Consider the following 27,569-nt stretch of genomic DNA (forward strand, 5'->3'; position numbering starts at 1 on the left):
ACATTAATTAATACTTCTAAGTCTATCTTATTTAAAACGATTTATTGACAAAACGTTTTTTTTTTTTATCAGTAAACATCAACAGAAGAGAGAGAGAGAAAGTATAATCATTACAAATAACACAAATACTTATTAACACAGTATATTGAATTTAGGCTCACCCCCACAATCATGGTATAAACCGTGACATCATTGATGACATCAGCAAGAGAATAAAAAAATAGTGTTTGGCTGCCGCCCCCTTTGAAAACTCCTGGAGGCCATGGTGAGTGTGAACAATCAAGTAGCTCGGATTAAGCCAACTGTATCTATTTAACCAAGAAAAAGCGATGGAAATTGTAGCAAAACACAGCTTACCTCAAACAAACCTGTGTTTCAAGTGCGAAAGATAAGCGCTAAACAAAGCATGAAATTTGTGTAACAGTTGTTGTGTACACACACACACACACACACACACACACACACACACACACACACACACTAGCATTAGTAGCATTAGTTAACCTTTGGGCATTAGGATAGCATGAGCTAACTTTTGGACCTTACAATTAAGAAGATGGCTTTAGCTCCTCGAATATTATATGTCTAGCTTTAGCTACTAACTCTTGGACAGGTGGTAGCATTAAGCTTCATTATAACATACCTGAAGAAGTACCCTAGAATAACCCTTACCCATGTGTTTAATGCCACATGGTAGGTAGCTACTAACTTATGGAATACAAGGCTAGTATGAAGCTAACAGTGTGCAGTGCCACTTACATAAATCAGACATCAGGCTAGCATGAGCTGCTATCTTAAAGTTTTGACATTACAAGGCTAGTATTAGCTGCTAAACTTCTAATATGTGGACATTATAAGGCTAGCATTAATCACTACTCTAGGACACAATGCACACTGTGTCTGCATATTTTTCCCCATTAAGTGTATTTCACTTTTTGTTGTTTATCTGTTGAAAGTCTCTGTATACTGAATTACTGAAAACCAGGGTTTTAAAAGAGAATTGGTTATTTGATTCTCGTTATAAAATCTTCTTCTCAAGTGATTTCACAGGCAGGTGAAAAAGCAGAAACCCGAGTACTGCACGCACAACTTTATCACAGCTGTAAGAACTACAACACTCAGCAGCCTCTGGCTCTGTGCAGACTCAGTAGCAGCCTGAAGATGGCGTCTGCTAGAATGCAGGCATGTGTGTTGATAGTTCCATGACTAACTTTTTTTGGTTGTTTCATCTCCTCTTTTGTATTTTCAGATCAGAGATACCAAGGAGGAACGTTTCAGAGAGGAAATACCAGACGAGATGGTTCTTAACGGTGAGTTTAAAAACCCATAAGAACATGTAACGTAACCACAACCTCAGCTAATCGAGTTAACTTTATTTTGGTTAATCACTCCCTAATTCTTCACATCCGGTCTATGTACAAAGGAAAATGATTTCCTTTTGAAATCACTAAAAAGTTGTATATAAACTGTAAGAGGTTAATAGTTTACTGTGTAAGTGTTGATAGCTGATCACATCAGATGTCAGATTGGCGTAACCTCATGGTGAACATGCTGAGAAATGAAATGCTGTTTTAAACTGAGAAACCTGATGTTAAAGCAGTCATTAACCAATAATCTCAATTCTACTTTAAACAATCCAGTTATTTTTACTTCCTTATTATTGACTGAAATGTTGTTCATAGACTCTTAATGATGTTTGACATCAGTTACACAAAGCAGTGCCTTTCCACCTGGGAGTTTCTCCAGCATGTGGTGTATTGTATATTATGTACATTTTTATTCATGCATAACTTCTTTTGGCAGAAAAATTGTAAAATGTTATGAAATGCACATTTTGATAATTGTTATATAATATACCATTATCATTATTTTATTATCATTATTTTTTTTTTTAATATAAAAGTATTAAGGCAGTGAGACAGGAAATAACACAGTGTATGGGTAATATGTAACCCAGTTAATGTTGTTGTAATGTTAACTGACTTACTCTTTCTTCAAAGTTCATGACCCTTTTGTTTTATTCCATTGTGATGCTATGTAAGGGGTCAGTTCATACACTTTTCGCTCACTTGTCAGTCATAGGAGTATAGAAGCCATGGTCAAATAAATTACTCCGTTTGGACAATTAAAATTTTGAAAAAAAACAACTTAAAAATATCTCATCAGTATTTCAGCAGTCTGAAATAAGAGAAAGTATTTCATTGACCTGATTCTGAAAGTATCATATGTAGTTTTAAAGATGAAACTCAGCCAGGAGATGGCGCTCTCCTGTTTATTTGTTCAGCCATGTTTCATGAGCACAGGAAGTTCAAGCATAGCCAGCACCATTGTGTGAACATTGCTCCTGTCAAAAATACTAAGAGAAAATGCCATCATACACTTAATTCAGGACAGATTCTTTTGATTTCAAGGGCCTCCTTCTGTGACTCCTTATTGCATTTCATATGCAGTGTGACTCCGTTTTCACCTGTTTAGGATAAGAACACCAACATTATTTATAACTGCTTTGCCATGCCTAAGAAGCAAAATGGGTTTCCTCTTCCTGTTTTGGCTCATCTCCAGTCCTGTGGTACTACATTCACCCCTGACTGAGCAAAATCATATACTGTGTGTCAATTTCTTTACAAACATATAGATAGTATAGGGCTGTAACCACCAACAAAGACACAGATTATATAATTGTCTGTTTCCATGGTTCAAATAAAGGTGCAAATTCATTAGTGAAATATAAAGTGAATACAAATATATTCTTACACCTTAGCATAAAAATGTAGCACAGTAGTAATTGTGTGCCTAACATTGCCAATGGGACCAAATTAAAAGTAGAAACAAGAATATGCCACCTGTCTAAGCCCCCCTCCCCACCTCACACCTTGCACGCCTTGACGTTTGGTATGTCTTAGTCTTAGTTATGACCCTTGCTGCAAAGTATTCAAGCTACTGTAAAGCTGAGAGTTCAAAGATAAACAAGGTGTATACATTTTAATGGCTCGTTCGAAAAGGACAATCGAGAGCACTATTACAGCCACTTACCTGTGAGTCAGTGTGAGGGGAAAATAACTCCTTCAGCAACGTTTTACAGGTATGTTTTTTTTAATTACAGCTTTTACAATCATTATCATTATTGTTATCATATTATATTCAATTATCATCACTACTCTCCAATAATATGAATTTAAATCATAACACAATTTTTTTTTTCAAAATGTACACATACAAGTAGCATATCTTAAATGTCCATAATTTAAAACATATTTCCTTTTTTTCAACCTAAAATCAAATTACAGTCAGTCTTAAAACTAAGTATGAAATGAACGTACAGTTTAATACACACACATACATACTGTACATACATACATACATACATACAATAGCAGTTATCATAAAAAATGATAAAAATAAAATACACACATTTTACAAAGTCCTGACCCAAGCTTTCACATCATTAGATGATTGATATCATGACGTTCACTCTAAAATGGTTGATTTTGGCATGCATATTAACACAAATGCTTAACTCTCTTTTTCCCAGTTTGAACAGGATTTTGTCATAAAGCACTTTGCTAATTGTCTCATTGTCTGACCTATTCACATTTGTGCATCTCTCGTCTGTTATGGCTTAAGAACATACATTTCATTTACCCTTTATACACTTACATTCTCCCTTTGAACCTTCCTCTCCCCAGATTCTACTGTATTGTTATGTTACTAGGCAGAGTATGTTCTATTATTAGTCTAAATTGTAGTAAGATCACCTGAAAGGATGTGTGTCGGGGAATCATTCTCTTGATCTGAACAGGAATGCATTTTCCAATTTTAAAAACTATAAATTCATTGTGTCAATATTGCCATCTCACACTCAAAAACATAAGATGAATTCACGATAGGCGATGGTCACTTTCTACAGAATCAAACAGCATCATGCCACAACTATGGATCAAGATGGAGTGAGAGAGAGAGAGCGAGCGAGAGAGAGAGAGAGAGAGTAAGAGAGAAACAGATGAATAAACAGACATTCACTCATTATTTTATCATCTTTTCAGAAATCATTCACTCAGTGTCTTTGATTCTTCGAGGCGTCTGGCTCGAACGATGTTTATCATCTTCTAGTGTCCATTTTTGATTTTGAGCCTCAGTTTTTTTGTTTTTTTTTCTTCAAAAATGTGGGGTTTTTTTTCCCTTGGGTTAGGATGGAGGTGGGGGTCTGCAAAACAGAATAAGACACACCTGATGAACCGTAATAGCTCCTGCTAAGATGTGACGTTTGATTTGGTGTTCACACAAGCTGTTTTTAGCTACAGATACAATCGTCTGTGGGGGTGCTTTTCTCACCTGGTGTGCTTATCTTTTAGCAGGAATATGTTCTCACGGACCCCGACTCTCCTCTTGGACCAGAGTTTACTGACAGAGAGAAGAATGTAATTAGTAAATATACTGTATACATGTGGTTCTAAATCGGTCAAGTATCTCAAACTGAAACAAGTAAACCTGCAAAAAAAAAAAAAAAAAGGAGTGGAGTTTTCAATGAAGATGTTTTACTGTAAATCCAAAAGGCTCCCTCAGTCCTCACTGTTTTGAGGGATAGTGCTGGCATTTGCTTGTGTAAGGTCATGATATGCCTGCTGTGGAAATTAATTTTAATAAGTATGTATAAATAAAATGACAAGAAAACAAGTAACGCTGCGCTACTTGTGGATTCTTCTTCACCAGGGGTGCTATCAGATGGGAAGCTGTGGTGGCAATGGCTACTACCTCACAGGAGTAGTTTAATATTATGGGAAATACACTTATTTGCTTTTTTCCCAAGAGTTAGATGAGAAAATATGGGGCTAAAGTCAGCACCTGATTAGCTTAGTTTAGCGCATGGACTGGAAACAGGTGGAAACAGCTAGCCTGACTATATATTATGGCTGTAACGTAAGCTGTGTTACTGAATACACCACCTTACAAAGTCTGTTGTACAGACTCTTACATTAAGAAATGTCCTGTATTTACTCAGATCAAACAGACTAGACAGGAGGGCCAACGTGTCCATAATATCAGAAGATACAGAAACACAAGATAACACAGCTGAATGACATAAACTTGCTTATATGTTGATGAATTGCATATCACAGTCAGTTTTTTAAATCTCTAAAAGCTGGAATCTGTATTATCAAAGGTAATGACTGAAGCCAATATGGCAGCCTGGAAGGTAGAAGAAGATCATCAGTAGTATAAATGACATACAATTTAAAACTAACTAAGCCAATATCATTGATTCACAAGTGACAGAATCACCACTGAGTGACCGGTGCATGAATATGTGTATTGCCTTAGGGAAATTTCCACAAGGCAACGCAGGCAATTCCTCAAGGAAGTTTCTCATTCCCGTTTTCAATTTGTGGCTTGATTTCCACGCTACGTCTTTACAACAGCTCCTCAAAATTCCATCATCTAAATGCTTTTGACCATGTTAGTGGATTTGACCAACATTTTATCACCGTTATTTTCACTTGTTTGAAGGGTAAATGAGCAAAGAACATCAGGCTAAAGTAGCACAAATTTGCACGCAGCATAATCTAAGTACGCCTGACTAAGTTTGTTAGTAAAAGTATGAGTGGTTTAACATTTCATAATGCACATTGTGTTTGTTTCCTCACAAATAGGAAGAAAAAAAACAGTGTAATGCCTGATCCTGGCAGTGCTGCTGTCATGCCCACTGAGCGACTCCTCACCTTCACTCTGGACTTTTCTCAGGGTGACAGAGGGGGTCGAGATGGCGGAGGCACGGAAGTTGGCAGGTAATGTTTCTGAGGAGTCGGAGGTCACGCCACGGAGGTCCTTCTCTCTGAACATCTTTCTCCATGATGGTGATCGTGTAAATGTTTTCGTGCCATCCTGTATAGACAATTAAATATCATCAGTGTTCACAGTGGCTATCTATTTCAGGGTCTTATTCATTATGCATAAGTGGGGTTTAACAAAGTAGTATTTGACAAAGCAGGATTTGTTGTGACAGTATACCACAGTTGCACAGTTTTTAGTCCTACATGCTGTAACTAAGCAATTAGCACTGGTGTAAACACAGCTGAACCACGCTGGCATACCAACAATTTGCCAGCAGTGCATGCGCTGATGCCATAAAGGCGCTTTATAAGGAAGAGAGATACTTCAGTCTGCTTCAGTATTTTACCAGTGGTAAGGAAATGATCATGGCACACATTTAACAAAGAGCAAGAATTGAAAAGTTTGGATCAAAGGCCCTATTGTTAAGTAAAATAGTCTTAGTCTGGGTGGTTACAATCTACACACACTCCACCTCCTGGCAGGAGTGATTATCTTGATTGATTTTCCACTGACAGTCTGCTTTGTCGTACCTCATCTGGCCTCCTCTCTGTTCCCATGGAGATGAGAGCATTGTACTCCTTCTCCAGGAGCTGCCTCGCCTGCAACAGAGTTTTAAGATCATAATTAAGATAATTTAGGGGTTGAAGATTGGGATTATCTCGGCAATAGGAAAACAGAAGGTGTTGCAATGTGAATTTCTCTACAGAGATGTTTTTCTACATTCAGCTTCAACGAGCTGACAGTAATGGTGGTGTATTGCGGAGTACCTGTGTGTTCTGATTGGGTATCTGGAGGAGGAGGGCCAAGTCAGTGTAGTCAAAGGTGTCATCTAGCGCCAGGAGGGCCCCGTGCACCCCGCTTTCTAATAGGTTGTCGGCAAACTCTTTCAGACCGATTGACTGCACCCAACACATCACTCGCTCATTGGACCACACCATCACATCTGTGTAGAAGGACGCAGAAAAACGGTTATCTCCAGTTCAATATAGTTGCAGGAATATGTGTGAATGTACTGTATGCTCTGAAATCACGTCTGAAGAGAAGATTTTCCCATTAACCACAGGGCTCACCTTGATTCTGATGTTGACTCTCATCCCTCCTCCTCTCCAGCTCCTTCCTGTCATAGTTCAAGCGCTTCAAGCACATGATGCCATAGTGAAGACTCACCCTGTAAGTGAGAATGACACACTGCTTTAATTTTCACCAAAGCTGGTGTGTGTGTATATATATATATATATATATATATGTGTGTATATATATATAGAAAAAGCAGAGAGACTCAAACAGATCTGACAAGGTTGGATAAATGTCACGAATAAACTGTGAATCTCTCTTTCAGACCTGTGGAAACTGTCCACCATTTTCAGCTGACCCCTCAGCTCTTTCTTAGTGAGGTGATCAAGCATGCGGGCGTCCACCAGTGACTCCATGAAGTAGGAGCGGTACTGGGGTAGACCCAGGCTGGGCAGCCATTCGTTTCCCACCCACTCGTGGTTCATGTCTCCATAGGCCAGGATCTGGAGGACGGAGGGGGGTGATGGAGACGAACAGAGTGAAAGGACACGGACGAGGTGTTTAATAAACCAAAAGAAGTATAAAAAATTCCAGAGTCTAATATTTATTTTATTGATTTTCTTCCCCCCAGTTTCCCTGTGATGTAATTGGTAACATCTAGGACAACAGCCTGAATTTGAAATGAAAAATAACACAAAAAGATTTCCAGTTTAGTTTACTATCACTATATAGTCAAAATGGTTAAATATTTGGACTAAAGGTTCCTCACTCCTTTTTTCATTATCTGAGCCTTTGTTATAAAGAATGGCATCATAGTTTTCATGTGCAACCTAAAAGTTTCAAGAAAACAGAAACTCCCTCTGTCTGCAGGTTTTTCCCCAGCTCCCTCTCCTTCCCTGGGCACTCCATGTTTACAGCTGCCAGCCAACAGTCATGCAAAACATCCCTCAGCTTTGCCAGTTGATTGAACAACTTTTGGATTGCCAGTTTGTGGAAAATCCTCAATTAGCATGACGCTAGCTCTGTGATGCATCAGGAAAACGCGACCTCAAATTGACTGTTACATCAATAACATAAAGTGTGGCTTATTAGAAAGTGGGAAATTTAGACTGAAATGATTAAAAAAAAAATTCCAATTCATAGTCTGCTGTGGAAAAAAGCCTCATAACTCAAACTCTGATTTTCACTCTGTTGTTCTCTGTGCTGCTTCCAGAGCCCTTCTGGTTTTCATTATAGCCATTTGATGAGTTTAAGATTTACACACTTTTACCCTCAAGTGACAGAAAACAGACTCTGGTAAAGTGTACAACAACATAGCTCTTTATAAATAACAGTTTACATGAGAAACAATGCAGTTTACATGCCAAGACAAGTAGTCAGATCGTGTTAGTTTAATGGAGTAATTGATTACGCACATATGGAGGTGGTTTTGGCATAAGGTGCTTATAGCTCAGTAAATTATGTTTGTGATTAAAAACATCTTGGGCAGTTTTAATATTTCATCATTTCCCAAAGTTCCCTGAGTAATGAGTCTGTTTCCATCTTGACCTGACACCAGAGTGGTTCAGCCTTCCAGTAATAAACGCCACATTATGCTGTGGCATGTGATGATCACGTGCACTGATTAAAAAAAAAAAAAACTCACCTGGTCCCAGCTGAACTCCTTCTGCTCCTTGCGGTTCAGGCAGAGAGGAAATGAAAGAGAAAAGGGGCAGAGAGTGGCAAAGAGAGGGGAAAGATCAGGGACGGAGTGTGTTCGTGTTCGTGTGTGTGTTATGGTGAATCGGTGTCAGGGCAGAATGAGAGGAGGAGAGGGGAAAGGCAGAAGGAGGAAAAGTTTTGTTAGTGAGTGAGAATTAGTTGGAGAAACACTACATCAAAACAGATTTTGAGGGAATAGTAAGGGAAAGGTGAAGCCAAACATGCCTAATCAGAGACAAAGAAAAAGAAAAGAGTTCATCAGTACGTGGGCTCCGCTCATACTGCTACGTGTTTAGAGGCCAAAACATAAACCAATTAATTACATTACAGGCCTATATACAGAAAATACTGCAATAGGGTTTGTATCAGAACTGTCTCAGTTTTATGTAAATGAAATAAGTGCAAAAGCCATGAACATAAAGTAAAAAACTAACCTAAAATCTCTAGAAAAAGATTTGGTATGTAATATTATATTCAGTCTTACTGGCTTGGTGGCAGCAGTGAGAGACTCCATCTCGGCATGTGTCATCCAAATATTACTGGTCGACTGTAATGACAGTAAACAAATACAACATCTTTCTCCTTCCTTGACATCACCGTATGAATTTGTTAATGTCCCACCTGTGTGCACGTGTTGATTGCACACTGGCGCTTGGAGTTACATCATGCTTTTTTTTTTCTTTTTCTTTTTACTGAGCCTTACAGAGCGCGTGCTTGCAGGTGCAGATGGACTAGTGAGGGAGACCATTTCCTGGATGGCCAGGCGGAGTTTGAGCCTGTGTAGAGGGTTGCTGATGCCAATCTCCCTCTGGATCTCTGTGTCCGAGAGGTTGGCCATGATGGCGCCGCTCTTCACGTTGGCACGACACGCTGCCACATACCATGCTGGCATCCCAACCCACAGCTGGGTAAACAGAAAGAAGACGCAGCGCATATTTAACGCCAACACTTGATGAATGATGGTGCTTCCAACGATCAGGTGACAAAAACCAATGTTTAAATGTCACTGTTGTATTTGCTGAGTACAGTTTAGTTTATGAGCTCTAGAAAAGTAAATTCATGAATAACTTTGCATCACATTAGACTATCTGAACTGGACTGATCCTCTCATTTAACAGGACAATGTGCCATGACGTACCTCCAGCCATGTAACAACAGTTGGGCCGTCCCATGAGGCGAAAGGAAGACCCTGACGACAGGCTTCCTCTAACAAATCGTGCCTGGCAGGGAGAGTGGAAAACAGAAGTTTGACGGAGATTAATTTCTTCATATCTCACCTTACCACTGTATCCTTCTATAAATAGAAAATCACTCTGAACTTGAGATACCATGACATCTGTGCCTTGCAGCACCATTGGGTCATATATTTTTTCTAAATAAATGATACCAGGGGAATTAAAAGCCCGAGCCCTGGCCTTGTTAGTGTCATGCTTTACTAATGGCACCTGACTGTGCCATTTACTAAAACGACTGTACCCTACAGGAGGGTTCAAAAATCTTTGTATAACATGAGACGTGTGTGGAAAGATGACTGATCTCACTTCTTTTTGCTGCGGCGGTCTTTTTCAACTGTTCCCGTCCCAAGTTTAGCGAGACCTAAGGGGTCAGCTGAACCCAGGTCATCAGACGGTGTGGAGGCTGAAAAAGGTCAGAGGTTAAACGTGATAATTACTTCATGAATTCACCTCGCTGTCTGTAATTCTCCCTCACTGTCAACAGATACATTTGTCACTTGGAGAGGAAAAAAATGGCTTTTGGGATTTGAGTAGTTTCCAGTCGGTTCACCAACCCAGTGAGGCAGATTCACGCCCAGGTGCACCGATCCTCCCCTTTTCCTTTTTGCCAAAGAGACGACCAATTGACGACTTAATGCTTTTCTTTTTGCTGGCTTTGTGGAGGGAATCCTGGCTGGCAGTGGTGACACCATCAGCAGAGAGACTAGACAGAAATGGGGAAAGAAGAACGAGGTGAACGGCGAAATCGCTCAGTCTTGATGCTAGTGTCTGAACCAGACGAAGTATTTATGAGTAAATGCTCCTGAGAGTACCTGCGAAATTCACGGTGGTCATCGAGGCCTGCCCCCGGGTGAGTGTGTGTCATTCGGTCCAATCGTAGGGCTCGAGGAACAGGGGGAGGGGTGGAGTCAATCAGGGCAAGTGCTCTGCATTCCTCGCCATCTTTGCTATTCTGTAGGGTGCGAAAAATTTCAGTAGATTTACACGGTTTGACTTGATCTGTAGCTTATATCACAGCTTTGACGCCTTCGACGCAGTACCTGTCTGTCAGTCTCCCTGGCAGGGGAATGTGGGAGGCGGGGGGTGGAATGTCCAGAACTGGGTGGTGAGGGAGACGCCAAGGTGGAGGAGGTGATGGAGGGAGTCATGTAGCCCCTCCCGACACTGTCCCGTCCTCCCAAAGAGGACGGTGGAAGGGGCGGGGCATCGAGGGCCACGCTGCTGACCCGGCTCTCGATCTCCTCTGCCCTCAGCTCTGTGCTCTCTTTTTCCTCCTGAATCAGCCTGAGAGAAGTGGAGAAGGAAAGGGAGGGAAAAAGAACAATTTGTTCAAGGGTTTTCATTCTGGACGTCCAACATTTCTGTGGGTGAGACAGACAGAAAAGGAAACCTGTAACACAATTTACTTAATCTCCTTGTTAATGGCCTCCAGTTGTTCCTGTAGCATGATTGCCAATGTCTGTACATCTGTCTGTCCGCTGGGAGAGAGAAGCTCCGATCCAAACAGAGTCTCCCTGTCGTCCTCGTCATCGGAGCAGCCCCCCTCCACACCGCCCTCAAACCCAGGGCCCAGCATAGAACCGCTGTCCCACTCTCCATACTGGAAAGAGGGGAAAATGGTTGCAGGAGATGATGTCATCCTAATAATCAATTCAACATCATCATCTGCATCACAATCATCAACATTATCTCAGCCTCAGCACCTTGTTGCCATCGTCTCTAGGAGGCCCCCACCGGCCGCGGTGTGCCCGCCTGACCACCACCCCACTAGAGGAGCTGCCGTAGCCAGCCGGGAGCGAGCCTCCGCCCTGGGGGTACCGCAGCTCTGAGGCGCTCCCTGGAAGAGATCTTCGAAAAAGGGTGGAGGGAAGTGAGCTCACGCTGCCCGCCCTACGGTGAGATCCAGAATTCATTTGTTACGCCACAGTACTTGAAAAGGACAATGTCCCCATTTTCTGGGTGTAAAGTTACAACAAACAAGTCTCTGTGGAAAAAAAACAATCGTATTAAAAGAGTTGCATCCACATGAATTAAATGCGTATGTATTATTTGCATATTTGGCAGCTAGAACAACACCCTCTAGGTGCTGTATCAATAATTACTTTTTAAAATAGATCTTAGTGGAAGTACATTAAAACTAAACAGGAGAGTAAACAAAAAAAAATTGTGCTCAGATGGAACAGTGTAGATATAGTATCCCTTGGGAGATTTTGCTTTAATTTGGGCATTCACAAAATGTAGAGCTTACTGTGTTGTATAAATAAACCCCCTTAAAGGTTCATTGTGGCTAACCTGGAATAAGAAGAGCCAGGCCTGCCTCTCAGCTGATCCAGCTCCAGTTGGATTCGCTCCAGCTCAGCAAGCAGCTGCTCCTAAAGTACAGAGGAGAAAGGCTTTAATCTGACCCCTATTTGTTAAAGATCGTCTCTGTTCTTTGTAGAGAAAACGTTTTATAACCCTTTTGGTATTGAATGTTCAGCAAAAACGTATTTTCACAATATTAACAAATTATCTCGACTCTTCACACATAGAACATAACGCGTTTAAAAAGGGGACTGAATACCTTATTAGCTAGAAGGTCATCTTGGATTTTCTTCATATTGGACAGTTCCTCTGAAAGAGCATTCTAACAGAGCAGAAGAATAAATATACTTTTTCTTATTCTTATTTTTTCACTCTGTCACAAAACGTACTGCAACACTGATGAGTCTTCCTCTCACCTTCTCCTCCAGTGCTGCCATCCTCTCCTTGAGGTGGAGCTGCAGTCTCTCGTTGGACTCGGACAGGAGCTTGTCCACTGTGTCCGAGAGACGTTTGTTGTGTTCGTCATTCATCTTCTCCCTCTGCCTGGCCTAAAAGGAAGCAAGACCGCAGGAGAGATGCTCGAGGTAAACAAAAACAAGGTTTTAATTATTTTAATAAAGGGAACTGTGGCGAAGGAGATCAAGACAAGTGATGTTACCCTCTGTAGTTCCTGGTTCTTCTCCTCAAGTTGGGCTTCCATTTGCCGTAGCCTCTCCTCAAAGTTTCCGTGGCGCTCCTCTGCCTGCGTTACATAAAATAACATAAGAATATTTCCAAATGCTCCAAGAAGTGTGTTGTGAGAATTATATTGAAAGCCATGATTATCTGTTTATTTGATCGACAGATGGCAGCTATGACAGTGTTTAAAGTAAATCCAACCTTTTAAATGCAACACTTTACATTATCCAGTATTTTGTTGCTCCGGACTCAAAGTACCTTGTTGAGAGCGGCAACTCTTTGGGCAAGCTGGGCCTCGATCTCAGGCAATGTCTCTGCCCTCTGTAGGGTCTGCTGGAGCTTCTGCTTGGCTTCATCCAGACGCTCCTGTAGCTGTCTGTTCTTCTCCTCACTCTGAACACACAAACGAAAACACGTGCATAAGAGCTGAAACCCAGGAAAGCACCCCACACACCTGATCCACCCTCACATTTCTAAATACTTCTAAAACGCCGTCAGGCATAACAAAAGCAGACAATTTATTATTTGAGATATTCCTTACCTGTCTGTGCAGGGACTCCTTGCTGGCCAGCTCATTTTCTAGCTTGTCTTTGATATCATGGAGAGAAGTCGCCTCCCTCTGGGCGCTGAGGTACCTGCACGCAACACAAAGCCACCAATGAATGTGAGATTGGTGCTGCGTTTCTTAACCAAAAATAACATGGTATATATGATTACATGTGATTGATTGAGGAGAAACAGATGGCTAATCTAAAAATAAAAAATGCCATCCCTGATTGTTCAGCAAGTATTAGACAAATGGGGTTTTTTGCATCAGTTGTTAAAAAAAAATGTGACAGGAGCTGCGTACTGAACCATCTTTAAACACTGACTATGACTGCCTATATTATACATTTGACTGGACGGCTTGGACATCCACAATCTTCTTACTTTCAATAAACTGTGAGCCAGGGAGTCTTTTTTTTTTTTTTTTTGCTTTTATCACACAGCTGAATTCTTAATAAGAATATAATGCAAATGTCATTATGTAAAACAACCTTAGACTGTATAAAGAAATCTCAGGAGACCTTTGCAACACATTGCCAGCCAACAGGTGAAACATATGGTCCTTCTGCTACGTCCATTACAGCTGATGTATGAAATTCTGCTTCCAGAAAAAAAAAAAAAAAAAAAGGGGGCAAGTCCTCATTAAAACTAAGAACAGATTCCTCAAGCACAGCAAAGATTACCTGCGTTCTAGTGTTGTAATTCTCTCCTCCATGTCCTCCCTTTGGCAAAGAGCCTGAAGGAGACAGCAATGTATCAAGAAACAAGATAATGAACAATGTCGAGTCTTTCATAACATACAGTACATGATGTAACAGTTTGTATCACAATTATATGATAATGGCCAGGTAAGAGAAAGAACTAATGTGTGTATGGGCTGCATAAGTAGTGAATGTTAATGCTTTGGGTCTATTTACAATTAATTCTGCATTGAAATCAAATCTACAGTAATATCAATAAGTAGATTTCGACCTCATAACTGTTTAATTTCTCTGAATTTCCCTCTCATTACCAAATAATGCATATTAGTACTTCTACAGCATATGCCCATTGTGTTCAAATATACACTCGTAGCCCCGGGAGTCGAGGGAGCTCAGGGTCTTGGCCAGGAAGAGACAGATTGGCCCGACAGACCTCTTTCACTTCCCTTTGGAGCTTCTGATTGGCCTCCTCCGACTTCGTCACCTCCCTCCTGGCGGCCGCAAGCTGTTCCTCTATTTCCCCAACCTGACGTGACACCACGAAAGGGACACAAGATGACACAGATTGAACGTACGTGAGTCAGTGTTAACTGCCACAGCACCAAGTGTAAATAGACACGACAGTGATAGATTACGAATGTCTGTCTGCTCAGTGTAAGACTCTTAAAGAGCAGCACTGACATAAGTGCAGCACGCTGACTTGAGAGTCTGACACAGCCAACACGCAGAATGTGCCTCTGACTGTGTCTCTGTTTTCTGTTCAGTCACTTAGTCATCTTCATCCAAATACCTTTTACCTATTGCACAATACTTTATTTCACAAGGCTACATACAGCACGTCTGTGATTAAAATCAAATTAAATGTCTTTTTATATATTACAAATGATTATAATTATGACTTTTCAAAGATGCTGTAATAGTCTAACTGGCCACAAGGGGGAAGAGGGACACCAGCAGACCTACTGGACATCACTCCCCTCCTTCTAGTGATGTACTGTTGGAAATGCTTGAGAAATAGCTTGGCAGTACTTAATGCAGTACACTGAAGGAATTCATTATGATGTCTTCATTCTATTAACTAAATTAGAAAACAAAACAGGAACACAAATGCACAGATAAAGTACAAACTCACTTGTGTTCCTATGCTTGTGAAGACTACATCCCAACCTAACCTCAACCTTTACTCCTACTCTTAACCTTATCCTTATACCAACCTTAAAAATGGGACATAGCATTAGTTCAGGTAGAGCGGCTACCAGTAACATCCAGTTATATTCCTACTGTGTAGCTAATATAATGTGACACTACTCACTATTGCGCTGCTGATATGTTCATACCAATACTGTTTACTGTTGCAGCTCCTTTCACCACCACAGCATCTGTTCTTACACGCCAAGAATTTTTGGTATTTTTAATTTAACAAAGACTTAATGTTTCACAATCAGCTTCTGCCAGTTAGAAGAGGTTTCGTTTATTTCACATGAGAGATTTGCACCGATTTGGATTTAGCAGAATCAGGATGTGAGGAGTGTCGTGAGGCTGTTAATGCTGCGAGGCTGCTGTCAGTCAAATGCAGCTCTGATTTCAGCTTAAACCCTGAGGTCAAATGCTTGCTGTGCTGAAAATGTCTTTCCCTTTTGGAAAAACCTCCTCACTCTGAAGTTTCAAACCTCGTATTGGTTTATAGATGTACAGAATCGCACGCACTCACCTGCCGGCACATGAGGGCCAGCCTCTCCCTCAGCTGGGAGAGTTCGGCTCGCTGTCGCTCAATCTCTCCTTCTCTCTGTCTTTCCAGCTCGCTGTCCTCCAGGCCAGAGGAAGGGCCGTTGGGTAGTCGCTGCGATGATGGCAATGTAGGAAACAAATGAGAGTGAAATGAAAGAGAGAAAGAGAGAGAAAAAAGAGTTAGAATCAGTTAAGTTTGCAGCTAAATATTAAATGAACTGATGAGATGAAATCACACTGACACAGCATGGGACCGCTACATCTAATTTCTACTGACTTTCTTGACGCTAACACATACACAAAAACAACTGGAACCAACATGCATAAAACCCTCCCTTACATCTTTCCCGCCGTCCACCCCTTGTTGACGTCTTTTAATTTGGTCTCTTAAAGAGATTACCTGGAAAGAAGGGAGACAAAATGGGCAGACGGACGATATGAATTAATGTTTCCTTCACTTCTTGGCGTTCTTCACACCGAGCTTAAGAGTCCTGGAGACACAGAAAATCATTTCCATTCGACTTTACCTCTTGAGAAGACGCTGCAAGTTGATCCTCTAACATGGACACCCTCTCAAGGGCCACACGGAGCCTCTCTCGCACCTGTGCCGTGAAGCAACAAGGAGTGATATGAGTTGACCGGCCATCATGGTGTTCGCAAATTAAGATTCAAGCTGCATTTGTATCGCTAAAATGGATTTGCCCTTTTGCTCTCCTAAAGTAACCCCATCTTCTGACCTTCCTGATAAGCTTTTTTAGAAAGAGCAAGAAACAGTTTGAGGCGATAGAGACAATTAAAACAGCTCATGAGAGGCCAAAACGCATGGTAACAGAATTCCTCCACAATAGGTGCATAAGGTATTTCTGTGCACTGCATTGCCATTCACTTCATTTGACAGGATTTATCTTCCTGGGCATATGTTTATCCGACTTCTAGGAATGCTCTAAAGTGCAAACTTAAAAATTCTTCAGTAAGAGTGAAAAGTAAGAGACATTTATAAAGTGACCTACTTCTAATTGCAGGAATTTTAGAGCAGCTGTGAGGTTATCAGATGATCAGTCACATGCATCCTCAAAGCAAGAAGAGCGAATCTGAAGGATTTACCTGTCATCTGCCCCGCTGTTCATTTTTTACAGTATTGTTCAAACATGATTTTAAGGGGTGTAACATCTGTTTGCTTATGGGAAAGAAAGAGCTGAAACTTGTGAGCTGAAACAAACCTATTGTAATTCAGACTCATCACATCACCATAACCAATCATGTATAGTACAGTCAATCCAAAACATATGCTAAATGGTGCATCCCCAATGTATACTGCAGCCACATCTACTACCACAAACATGGAGGTAGCTTAAATTTAAGAGGCCAAAAGAAATTTTATCAATATATTTTTTATATAACCTCCAGTAACTGTTTTTTTTTTTGGCCATTTGGGGGCAGCGGAAACATTCATAGCATTAATTTAGTGTATTGTTTCTGGGCACCATCATGGCTGTGAGTGCAATATTCACTCTCTGTTTAGCTAGCTCAGTTTTTTTTTTTTTATCTCAACCAATCTCTGAGTTAAAAATCTGTCTCTTTAGCTGATAAATGCTCCACTATGTTCATCGGCTATAACCGCTAACTTTGTCTGTCTGTGTGGTGCTAGGTCAGCTAACTTAGCCAGACCGTATGTCTGGTTTTAGCAGCTTTGCGGGTCAGAAAACCACATACACATCACATACAAGTTGTCATGTGAGATCCATTGTAAATACTGATAACAGGTAACTATTATGAGTAGGAGGAAAGGTGAAGCATGTTTACCCTTTGTCTTTCGATAAAATGCAAACTATTTTCAGTTTGATAAATGCAGGGCCTGATCTACATTTCAAAGATAAACAGTTTGACCTACCTTCTCATCTAGGGCCTTGTGGTGCTCAAACAGAGACTTGAGGGCCTTGAGGACTTCCACCTCACTGGAGACCCCTGCAGGGGACTGAGCTTGTCTTTTCACCACCGTCATCCTCAGACTGCGCTCATGGCGAGACACCAGACACTCCAGGTGTTCCAGCAACAACTACAGCAGCGTGTGGGTTGAAGGGGAAGGAGACGGCGAGGTGACAGGAGAATGCAAGAGGTAAGATGGGGAGGTTTGAAAGGCGGGGACACAGAGGATGAGGAGGGAAAGAGAATAAGAGACAGAAACGGGAAGAGAGAGAGAAGAGACAGAGAATATGTAGAGGAGTGAAGGGTTTTAAGAGTGACAATGAGATAAAATTGGGTGGCGAGAAGAGCGCCAGGTAGCAGAAAGGGACAAGGAGTGAGTGGGTGAGATAAGAAAAGCAGATATGGACAAAAAAAAAAAAAAAGGAGTCATGAAGAGAAAAGAGAATGTGGAAGAGAAAAAAAGGAAGAGAAAGAGGGGGGGGGGTAGCAAATGAAACAGTGTCACACCCACACAACCACAATGGGTGAGGAAGATAACACAGAGGCTGTTACAGTGCTAATAAGCAAAATGGCCGCTAAACATCTTACACGTGTGTTGTTTCTCTCCGCCTTGAGCTCAGCAATCTCCTCCTCCCTCTCCAGAAGCTGCTCCCGGCAAACGTTCAGCTCTTTAGTCAACACAGCAAACTCCTGTGGAATACACAAGCTGCGTTCAGGGGCAAAGAAAACAAACTGTTTAAATGAATGGTTTTAATAGTTTAAGTGGTCTCTGCACAGCCATTTGTGCTGCAATCAGAGTTTAAAGGAACAAATAATAATTTAGGCCAGACATAGCCAAATCTAGTGACTCTTAAAATTAAATAGAATGGGCTGCTCTCGCCACTCTCACACACACACACACACACACACACACACATGAATGCTCACATAATGCTAAAAATATACCTAACCAAAGGCCTCCAGAAACACACATTGTGAAACACCTGAGACCAGGGACGTAGGAAGACGCACATGATGTAAACCTACATAATAATCATGTAAATCACTGACACAGTTTTCCACCACCACTCTCTCTTGCTCATCCTCCTCTGTGAACTCGCATTCACGGATGGATTACATCACACTGTTACACAATGGCTCTGCACTGGAATGCACAAGCGAGACCCCCCAAAAAACAGAGCATCGATATGTCATTTGCAGCACCGCTGGGAATACATTTGCAACCTGCACAGTGCTCAAACAGAGTGCAAACAGGAGAGCATGTCCTGATTTGCTTTTAAAAAAAAAAAAAAAAAAAAAGGAAACAGTGAACGAAACCCATAGAATCTACAGTCAATGATTTCTTTATGTCTCCATAAAACACATCCGAGGCTTCAGCGTCGAGGCGATTGGTGTTTATGAGAGTGACGATGATGTGCAGATGTTTACAGTCAGGATTACCTGCTCCATGATTCAAAAACAGTTGAAACTAGACAAATGAAATGGGTCTGTTTGCATGGAGGAGGGAGGAGAGAAAGAGCCAGAGATAGATCTATACAGATGGTGACACAGTGGGTCCATTGGCTCCTGGCCTTATGGGATTGTTTCTTGTTTGGATAAGGGTCAGCTTCTCAGTTGGCTTCCCGTGTCCCCTTGTCATTTCTTTTCTATTTCATCTCACTCTATCTTTCTAGGCTATGGCCTCCATTCATTTAATGAATTTGCAGTGCCGATCTATGACTTGCATGGAAACTGAGTTATGCAAATAGGAAATACAAATTTGATTTTGCGTGGCATCTCATGTATAATATTTTACATTTTAGAGACTCAGCACCTGTACATTCATATACATTCCCATAATGTTGTGTAACTCTTCAACAAATATTCTGGGGCTTATCATTTTTCACTGTGTTCCAAGATTGTGTCGGAAAGATGTTCTGGGCTGCAGCTGATGATTATTCTCATTATCAGTTAATCTGTTGATTATTTATTGAGTAATCGATTAATTTTTTTGTCTATGAAATGTCAGAAAATACTCAAAAATGCACATTGCAAAGTGATATTTTAAAATAGCTTGTTTTGTTGGACCAACAGTCCAAAAACTCAAAGACACCCACAATAGAGAAGCTAGAAGTAGGGAACGTATTTTTCCTTGAAAATTAATCAAATAATGAATCAATTATCAAAATAGTAACAAATTCCTTCTATGTCGATCGACTAATTGATTAATCAGCCAATTGTTTTAGCTCTAAAGGTGACAACTATATATTATAGTTATTATACAATAATATTGTTGTAATTTTTATCTGTAGTTAGGGTGTTGTTATGCCATGATCTTGAAATTTATATCAAAGTATTTCGAGAGAAGCATGTACTAAACTGTATTGTATTACATAGGTTTTTATTTATATCCAGTCCTGTACATACACGTTTGGTTATTAACAAATGTGACAATATTATGCGTTGTCCAGGAATAATGAGAGTAGGGCTGCACTGGTGACTCAATATGTTCCGTGCTGAATTCCTCTAGTCACTTTTCTGTCTCCTTTCATGTGTTAATGTCAAAATTTGATCTGAAAATGCTTCAAAAAGCCCCTTCTGACCCCTCCCCCCTGATTTTGGAATAATAACAATGGCTGTAGCTCAAGATAGAGCAATATAAAATCAGACAAATCTGATGGCATTTGTTTTGGTTCATTTATGCAGTCACATTTTACACCCTACGAACTGGAGAAAACAAAAGGGGACCTCACATACAGTGCTGCAAGGACAGTGAAGTGTGACAGCAAACTATACTGTAAAAACAATACACACACTGAGAGTTGTGGATTTGTCCCAGTGGAGAAAGAAAGCTTTTCATCTTACAACTATAGGATAAAATCTTCCGATTCCAGTCACTATTAATAAGCAATTTCACCCAGTAAAAACTAAAGAGAATTCCTATAAAATCAAGTATTCATTTAAGTTAAGCTGAGCCCATTAACAAATATTATCTTCCAGTGTCATTAATCATCTGCTAACAACATGGTCAACAAACATAATAAAGCCTGATTACACAATAAGGGGGAAAATTGCGGATGCAACTTAGACTAAAGAGCCAGAAGATGATAGGCACATAAAGCCACTGCATTAGTAAGAACAACATTAGTGAGGAAAACTCAACTGAAGATGCAGAGAGGGAAGTATTTAACATCCACTTTCTAGCTGCGTCACTCTGCATGAACTGTCACAGCAAAGGCTTACTGTCTCATGAGCTCGCTTCACAATGACATGCACTGAGAAAAACACACTCATACATAACTAGACTCTGATTGCACAGAGGATAAACAATGCTACCTCACAAGGAGAAGTGTTCCTTAACACACTTGCATTGCCAAAACACATACTTTCACTTCCAAACTAGACTCCATATACTTATGCACAGATTGTAAAAACACACACACATACACACACCCACACACACACAGAGTTGTACCTGTGGCAGAGCAATAGATAGCTGCCTCTGAAGTGACTCCTTCTCGTGGCCGAGCTCGCGGAGGCGGAGCTGAGCCGTGCCCAAGCTCTCCTGTGTCTCCCTCAGGTTCTCCAGCAGCCTCTCCCTCTCTGTTAGCATGTTGACCATTAGGGACTCCAGGTTCCCTGTGCTGCCTCCTTCATCTCCTCCGCCTCTGGGCTCCCTCCCACCGAAGCCTCCTCCTCCGATCGCACCTCCGGGGCCTCCGACTCCTGCCCCGGCAGGTGAGGAAGGGCCCCCGCCAGTCCCACTTCGCCCATCCTCAGAAATGGTGGGCATCACCTCGCACATCATCATGAGACCGGGGCGTGTGTGTCAAGTCAACAAAGGAAACTATATGGGGGATTGTGCGTGCAAAATGTCTGTCACCGTGCCTTGAGTTTTTATGAGCTCGTACTAAAAGTTTGATGTATAAAATATAAATCTTTACATCTTCAGTTTTCCAAAAATATCATTCCTTTGGTCATGTCTACATATGTTCCTGCATTTATTGCCTTTACGTTTTTTTTCTCCAGCACTTCCTTCTGTTCGTCTTTGCTCACTTAGCTCACAAAGTCCCAACCTGCATGGTAAATGATCAGAATGCTTATGTCTTCCTATGTTATGCAAGAAACATCTATGAGGAAGGTGTTCTGTGGGTGACAAGGATCGGCGGAGGGTGAGGAAGGGAAGGGGGCAATGGGGAAGGAAAGGACAAAGGAGGGTTGATACTCCTAGATTGTGTCCACGAGGCGGAGCTCCTCACAGCACCATGGGTAAGAGCTGTAAAAGAAAACAGGCATTGCGTTAGATCCCCCTTAATAATCTTCACTGTGCATATAACAAATGAGAAAAGACACTGCAAGCAAAGGCTGTAGTTTGGGACAACAACACACACTAATGTAACTCCATCGAAACGCGACACTAATACCAACTGATGGTTTGCAATTAGCATTTTTGACAAAACAAAGAACACGTTGACTTAGTGCACGATAATGTGATGACGACGCCAATAGATATCAAATCAATTCTGGATCTTTGCTTACACATCCACTCTGGACCTTTAGAATCTCAACTTACAATGAATGAAATGAAAGGCGTATTTAAGTTACATACACACTGAGCCATGCAACCTGAGAAACATCTTCAGGAGACAGGAATGAAATTATTACTGTTCAACTCAGTTATAGTCCAAAACACAGAATGTTACTCGAAATCCTGTGTGTTGAAGTAGTAGTCTGACTTTTTTTTTTTTTTTAAATAGATTAAATCCTGTTAAATAGTGAGCTTTAGAAAAGCTGGTTGAGAGAGAGCAGAGAGAGGCGGCTGTTTCCCTGTTTCCAGTTTTTAATGCCAAGCTAAGCTAACCAGCCGCAGACTGTACCTTTTATATTTAATGCAGAGAAATGACAGTAGACTCAAACTCCTCATTTAATGTAAACATGTCATGCTACAACTTTTTTGATACTTGATGCAAAGAAAAGAAAAGAAAACGTGCATGGTTCTCATTTTGATTGAAGGGTTCTTAGACACACAGCATTTGTGAGTTAGTTAGCGAGTGACACGCAGGCTCGGCACGCACAGCCAACAGCCAATCACAATCGTTCCTGATCAGTTTATCAAACAACCAAGACAGAAAAAATTAAAAAGCAATGTCAGTTGTATGGAATTATTTTGGCCACTGAAAGGATGATATTGACCAAAAACAGGAATTCATATCTGGTGAAAATCCCTATATTTTTTCATATCGCAGTATTGTATATATCGCAGAAAAAAACATATGGCAACGTCAGTTTTTTTTCCAATATCACGCAGCCCTAAGGCAAATTTCCCATAATGTTCAGCCATCGCTTTAAGATATTAAATCCTATCAACTTGATGAGATCAGTGTGACTTTAGCGGTCATAAAAACTGTTAAAAATATTAATCTCAATCATTTTAGAAATTATAATTTGTCCACATCAGTTTTTTTCAAAAAAAAAAAAAAATCTTTTTTTTTTTTTTTGTTGCAAATTGGTCGCATAACTTAAATGATCTTTTTTACTTTTACTGAATAAGGCCTCTGTCTCACCCTGCACACTGTGGGCCAAAACGTTATAGATTCAGGCAATCAACATTATTATAGCGCCTCGAGTCCCTCTCGTCTTTCCTCCCATATTCTTCACTGTCTAGTCTACAATACTCAAGGGCTTGCACTGGCCTTTATACTTTTAAGTGGTTTGGACTGATTTAGTGCCCCATGCAGGCTTCTTTACGTCAGTGAGACTAGGCAGCACAATAAAGAATTTCTTTGTCCAACCAAAATCATCCATTTTGTGATCAAACATATTTAGTGCAAGTGAGCCTGAGCTCCAGTGAAAATAAGTCTCTGCCAGTGGTCTTATTATTAATATAAGGACGTCCAAGACCAAAGATGGGGGACTGCTAGCTGGTAATTGGAGGCCTGATACAGCTCTGCATTAGCTCCTCATGCTGGTGAGCTGGCTAGAGCACTTGGCATCCTCACTGTGTGTCCCACTAAAAAACAGCTTACTTCCTTTCCCGCTCCACTGATGGATAATCACTGATGCAAGACTGAACTGGCATTCACTGCATTTCCTTAAAGTGCACTTCCAGAGTTCAAAATGAAATCAGATTTAAGAACTGTTTTGAACTTCTCCGACACACTGGTGGCTGCATATGCATGTCATCAATTGCGTGTCCTCATAGCAGTAGCACACATTGAGAAAGGACTTTAAAAAGCCCCGGAATTGTGAAACGTCAGAAGTGAACGTAAAATTCAGTGATAACCTGCTTCAGTGGGACAAAAGATCAGTGAGAGTTTAACAGTCACATGACATACACCTGAATTACATCATGCTAACAGTGTGTTTAGCACTAAGGCAACTGATGTCGGTGATAGCTGATTTTGATTAATAACTGTTCTGTTATTACTGTGCTCAAGTGGTGATTTTCAACCAAGGGTGCAAAAATGTACTTTTATCCACTTCCTGTCATGGCCTGTGGCTACCAAAAATAGTTTGGCCATCAACTGTTTTGAAACACAACATAATGACAACCACTTTTTGGATTGTCCAGAATCAGATTGATGTGATCTTGTTGCCTTTCAAAGGCATTCTGCAAGTATTTACTTGCTTAATGATCTCGCTTGCTTTCATGTAAAATGAACCAACGTTATTGATGAGGATCTATAGCGTTTTATAGGGCAAAAATATCTTTGTGTTGGGACAAATTCGTGGTCTGACTTGAATGTGTCACTTTTGTGCCTCTTTAGAAAACACTCTTGATCAAACTACACTTAGTACCTCTGATGTTTCCAGAGGTTTTATGTAGACCAAAGACTACAACATCTTCTGATTGTGATCGAAACTACCCAAAAATATCCTCCTGAAATTAATTTGAGTTGGTACGGGGCCTTGAAAAGCCTTGAAATACTCCTGTTTTAGTATAAGGTGGCCTGTAAGCAAAACTTTCTACCGCTCAGTTTGGGATATTACTCATTGTCATTACCAGCAACTCTTCATTAGCACAGCAGGGGCAACAGAAAACGGGGTAATGTAATTACTGCGGACTCTCGTATATGTTGTAACAATCACTGCACAGCTCACAGTAATAGTTCACTGTATTCCTCCTGTGTCATTATGATGAGTTTTTGCGCTGAGGAAAAAAACAAAGGATTCATTGCTGGAGTCCTGATTCAGTGCAGGGAAAAACATAACTGTGCAGCCTGCAGTTTTGACTGAAGCGTCAGCTGTGAGGTCACTGGGCTTCGGGACCTGTGTGTTTGTGAGTGTGTGGAGGAGAGAGAGAGAGAACGACAACTAGGAAACAAGAGCGAGCACTCCGTGTCTGGTTCACTGTAGACTTCTCATGCCATAACATCACAGCTGTATGGGCATTATTAAGACCTTTTCTTGGAATAAAATTGCTATTCTTGCTGCCACTGAAGTGAGAGCATGGGCACGGGCAGAGAGGCAGCACAGAAACAACTTGCTGTTGGCATGGCATGTTTCTATAATGCAGAGCTATAGCACAGCCACATTATCAAGTAGCTGCATTAGATCCATTGGTGTAATGGTTGAGCTCACGCACAGTGTCACCACATTGAAATCAATCAAGTTTGTGTGTTTCATGTGCACATGTGGGTGCGTTCATATTATGATTGCCCACATCATCATCATCATCATCATCATCATCATCATCATCATCATCATCATCATACACAGTCACATTGAATCCTGCTTGTACCCTGGAGTGGACAGACTGGCTGTAGCCTACAGTATCTGCTTGCTAGATGACCAATTAGGATTTGGCCCCCAATTAGGCGGTGTATCATGTTACTAAATATTCCCTGTCTCTGAAAAATGGCAAAGGAAAAAATATGTGTGTGTGTGTGTGTGTGTGTGTGTGTGAGATAGAGAGAGAGAGAGAAAGAGCAGCAAACAACAGCTCTCCTCCACCAGACACTGGGGCGGGGAGAGGGGTTTGCAGGCTCCCACAGCCGCCGACAATGAGAACTAAAGACAGAGGGGTCTGGGCGATGGGTTTTTACATCCAGTTAAGCGTTAAATCACCGCCTCAGCGAAAGACTGCATGCACGTCGGATGCATTCCGGGCATTTCAGTAAAAGCAGAGCATATAGCGACTAATAATGAACGCGTCTCTCCCCCCACATCACCACCACCACCACCACCTCCCCCTCCTCCTCCTCCTCCCCCCTCCTCTTAATACCATGAAACGGTACCCCCTGGGCAAGAAACGCATCATTGGAATCGATAAGTGATCGTCGGCAGCTGGGCAGTGGGAATGGAGGCACCGGGATTCGGACTCAACACGCTTCTGGTCGCGCTGGCATCCTCACTGCACACCGGGCTGTAGCTGATGGGAAAATGACGAGGCTCTCCGTATGACAGGTCGACTAGTCTGTGGCTATACCTCCATTTCTGGATGTATGGAGGAAAGACCATTCCATGATAGACGCGCGAGTGCGCACGAGCACGCACGCGCACATCTACATTCTTCTAGTTAAAAAAAAAAAAGCAAAAAAAAAAAAAGCTAAGTAGCTGTGTGTTGGAGTGATCAGTGTTAAAATGAGCACTAAAGCAAAGAGGAAGGGAGATGGATCCTTGTCTGTTCTCTGAAGAGATCCTGCTCGGCTGAGGCTGTGGAAAGCATCACGTCAGGAGGATGGCCCAAAAAATGCACATCGCACATTTTCAGTAATGGGCCTGCCTTCTCCAGGCATTATAGAATTATAAGCAACTCCATAGGCCCAGTAACAGCGGTGAGACGAACTGGGAGGTTTGACTACAAAGCTCCCAACGGCAAAGAGCTTAGTTACAGCCATGATTAATTACAAGCAACACATAGTAGGCCAATATACAGTAGCATCTTATGATCTCTCGCTCTCTCCCTCCCTCTCTCGCGCTCTCTCTCTGAAGTAGCTATCACCTCACCTAACTGTATGAGCGAGCAAGCGCGCCCTAAATAAATCGTGCTGTGTGCTGCCAACACACCTGTCAATGCCTGACACTGACATAGGCTCGGAGCGTTGCATAGTCTATCTAATATAAGCCTATTTGCTTCGATTCAAATAGCACCCCCTCCCTCTCTGCCCTCACACACACACACACACACCACCCCCCTCCCTCAATCCTTGACAACACAATGTTAGGTAGCCCACTTGTTATCACACGCGCGTGCACGCACACCCATGCATTTATCGTTACATTTGTGCATGCATGTTCCATCCTCTGCGCCCCCCCCCCCCTTCGATGAATATAATTCTCCCTTTCAGTGGAAACTGGGTTGCGATGGGGCGGTGTGAAGTTGCATCCTTACCACAGTCATCGCGGGGAGCCTGTAGTGTCCATGTTAGATGTTAAATATTCCTTAGGTCCATCTCCGCGAAAGATCGTGCCTCGGTGTCCGTGCCCTCCTCATCCGAAACCAGAGTAAAGCTGACAGTGTGTGTTATTTCTTTCCGCCTCTCTTTTCCACATGTAAACGGCGAGCGGGGGGACGCGGAGAGAGACGATACGCCACCTTACCACAGACTCCCCCCTCTGTCGGATTGGAAGGTAATGGGTCTTAAAGAAACATTCTCTCAGCATTCTCCGCATCCCTGTGATTTACGCGCGCGCCCCGCACTCACGCGCACTCACAGGCCAATCAAACACCTGATTAATTATACAGTGTGTATGTATATCACAGACAAGTGCAAACTAACTGCACAGACATTTTACTTCTAACGATCCCATATTGCCCTTTTAGCTGCAGATTGAGCCCAAATTCACTCATTTAAAATAATTATATGTAACAAATATGCATACAGTTGACTTTGTAAATAATAAACCAGTATTATATCTGCAGTGCATTCTTGCAGAGGATGTGTGGGATGATGCTCTGCAGGCCCAACTTCAGACCATTACAAAA

The 27,569-nt window shown here is 41.5% G+C and overlaps 1 protein-coding gene and 1 long non-coding RNA gene across 4 annotated transcripts; one reads left to right on the forward strand and one right to left on the reverse strand.

Annotated features, from left to right (window-relative positions):
• The first annotated feature begins 1,248 nt into the window (after nucleotides 1-1,248).
• On the forward strand, nucleotides 1,249-7,260 carry LOC111219764. Its single transcript, XR_002665024.1, has 4 exons — nucleotides 1,249-1,310; nucleotides 5,649-5,783; nucleotides 6,940-6,999; nucleotides 7,169-7,260. It is a non-coding gene; the product is annotated as an uncharacterized LOC111219764 (long non-coding RNA).
• On the reverse strand, nucleotides 4,145-27,185 carry LOC111219762 (liprin-alpha-3-like). Of its 3 annotated transcripts, none has more exons than XM_022742528.1 (32): nucleotides 26,976-27,185; nucleotides 21,117-21,917; nucleotides 18,251-18,352; nucleotides 17,628-17,792; nucleotides 16,264-16,338; nucleotides 16,077-16,136; nucleotides 15,720-15,848; nucleotides 14,442-14,534; nucleotides 13,991-14,043; nucleotides 13,303-13,396; nucleotides 13,020-13,154; nucleotides 12,742-12,825; nucleotides 12,500-12,631; nucleotides 12,343-12,405; nucleotides 12,072-12,151; nucleotides 11,483-11,669; nucleotides 11,186-11,379; nucleotides 10,820-11,063; nucleotides 10,592-10,731; nucleotides 10,334-10,482; nucleotides 10,086-10,182; nucleotides 9,683-9,764; nucleotides 9,248-9,448; nucleotides 9,029-9,091; nucleotides 8,489-8,509; nucleotides 7,171-7,346; nucleotides 6,900-6,997; nucleotides 6,597-6,772; nucleotides 6,360-6,428; nucleotides 5,718-5,880; nucleotides 4,333-4,401; nucleotides 4,145-4,204 (listed from the first exon to the last, which is right to left on the reverse strand). In XM_022742528.1, the coding sequence occupies exons 2-31, from the start codon at nucleotides 21,450-21,452 to the stop codon at nucleotides 4,349-4,351; spliced, it is 3,714 nt and encodes a 1,237-aa protein (XP_022598249.1). In that variant the 5' UTR covers nucleotides 21,453-21,917; nucleotides 26,976-27,185; the 3' UTR covers nucleotides 4,145-4,204; nucleotides 4,333-4,348. The 3 variants fall into 3 exon arrangements, with proteins under 3 accessions (XP_022598249.1, XP_022598248.1, XP_022598250.1); XM_022742527.1 differs by having other exon boundaries at nucleotides 8,489-8,515; XM_022742529.1 differs by lacking the exon at nucleotides 16,077-16,136 and having other exon boundaries at nucleotides 8,489-8,515.
• Between the last annotated feature and the right edge of the window lie 384 nt (nucleotides 27,186-27,569).

The sequence above is a fragment of the Seriola dumerili genome, unplaced genomic scaffold, assembly GCF_002260705.1.
Source record: "Seriola dumerili isolate Sdu_G_001 unplaced genomic scaffold, Sdu_1.0 BDQW01000068.1, whole genome shotgun sequence".
Taxonomy (NCBI): domain Eukaryota; kingdom Metazoa; phylum Chordata; class Actinopteri; order Carangiformes; family Carangidae; genus Seriola; species Seriola dumerili.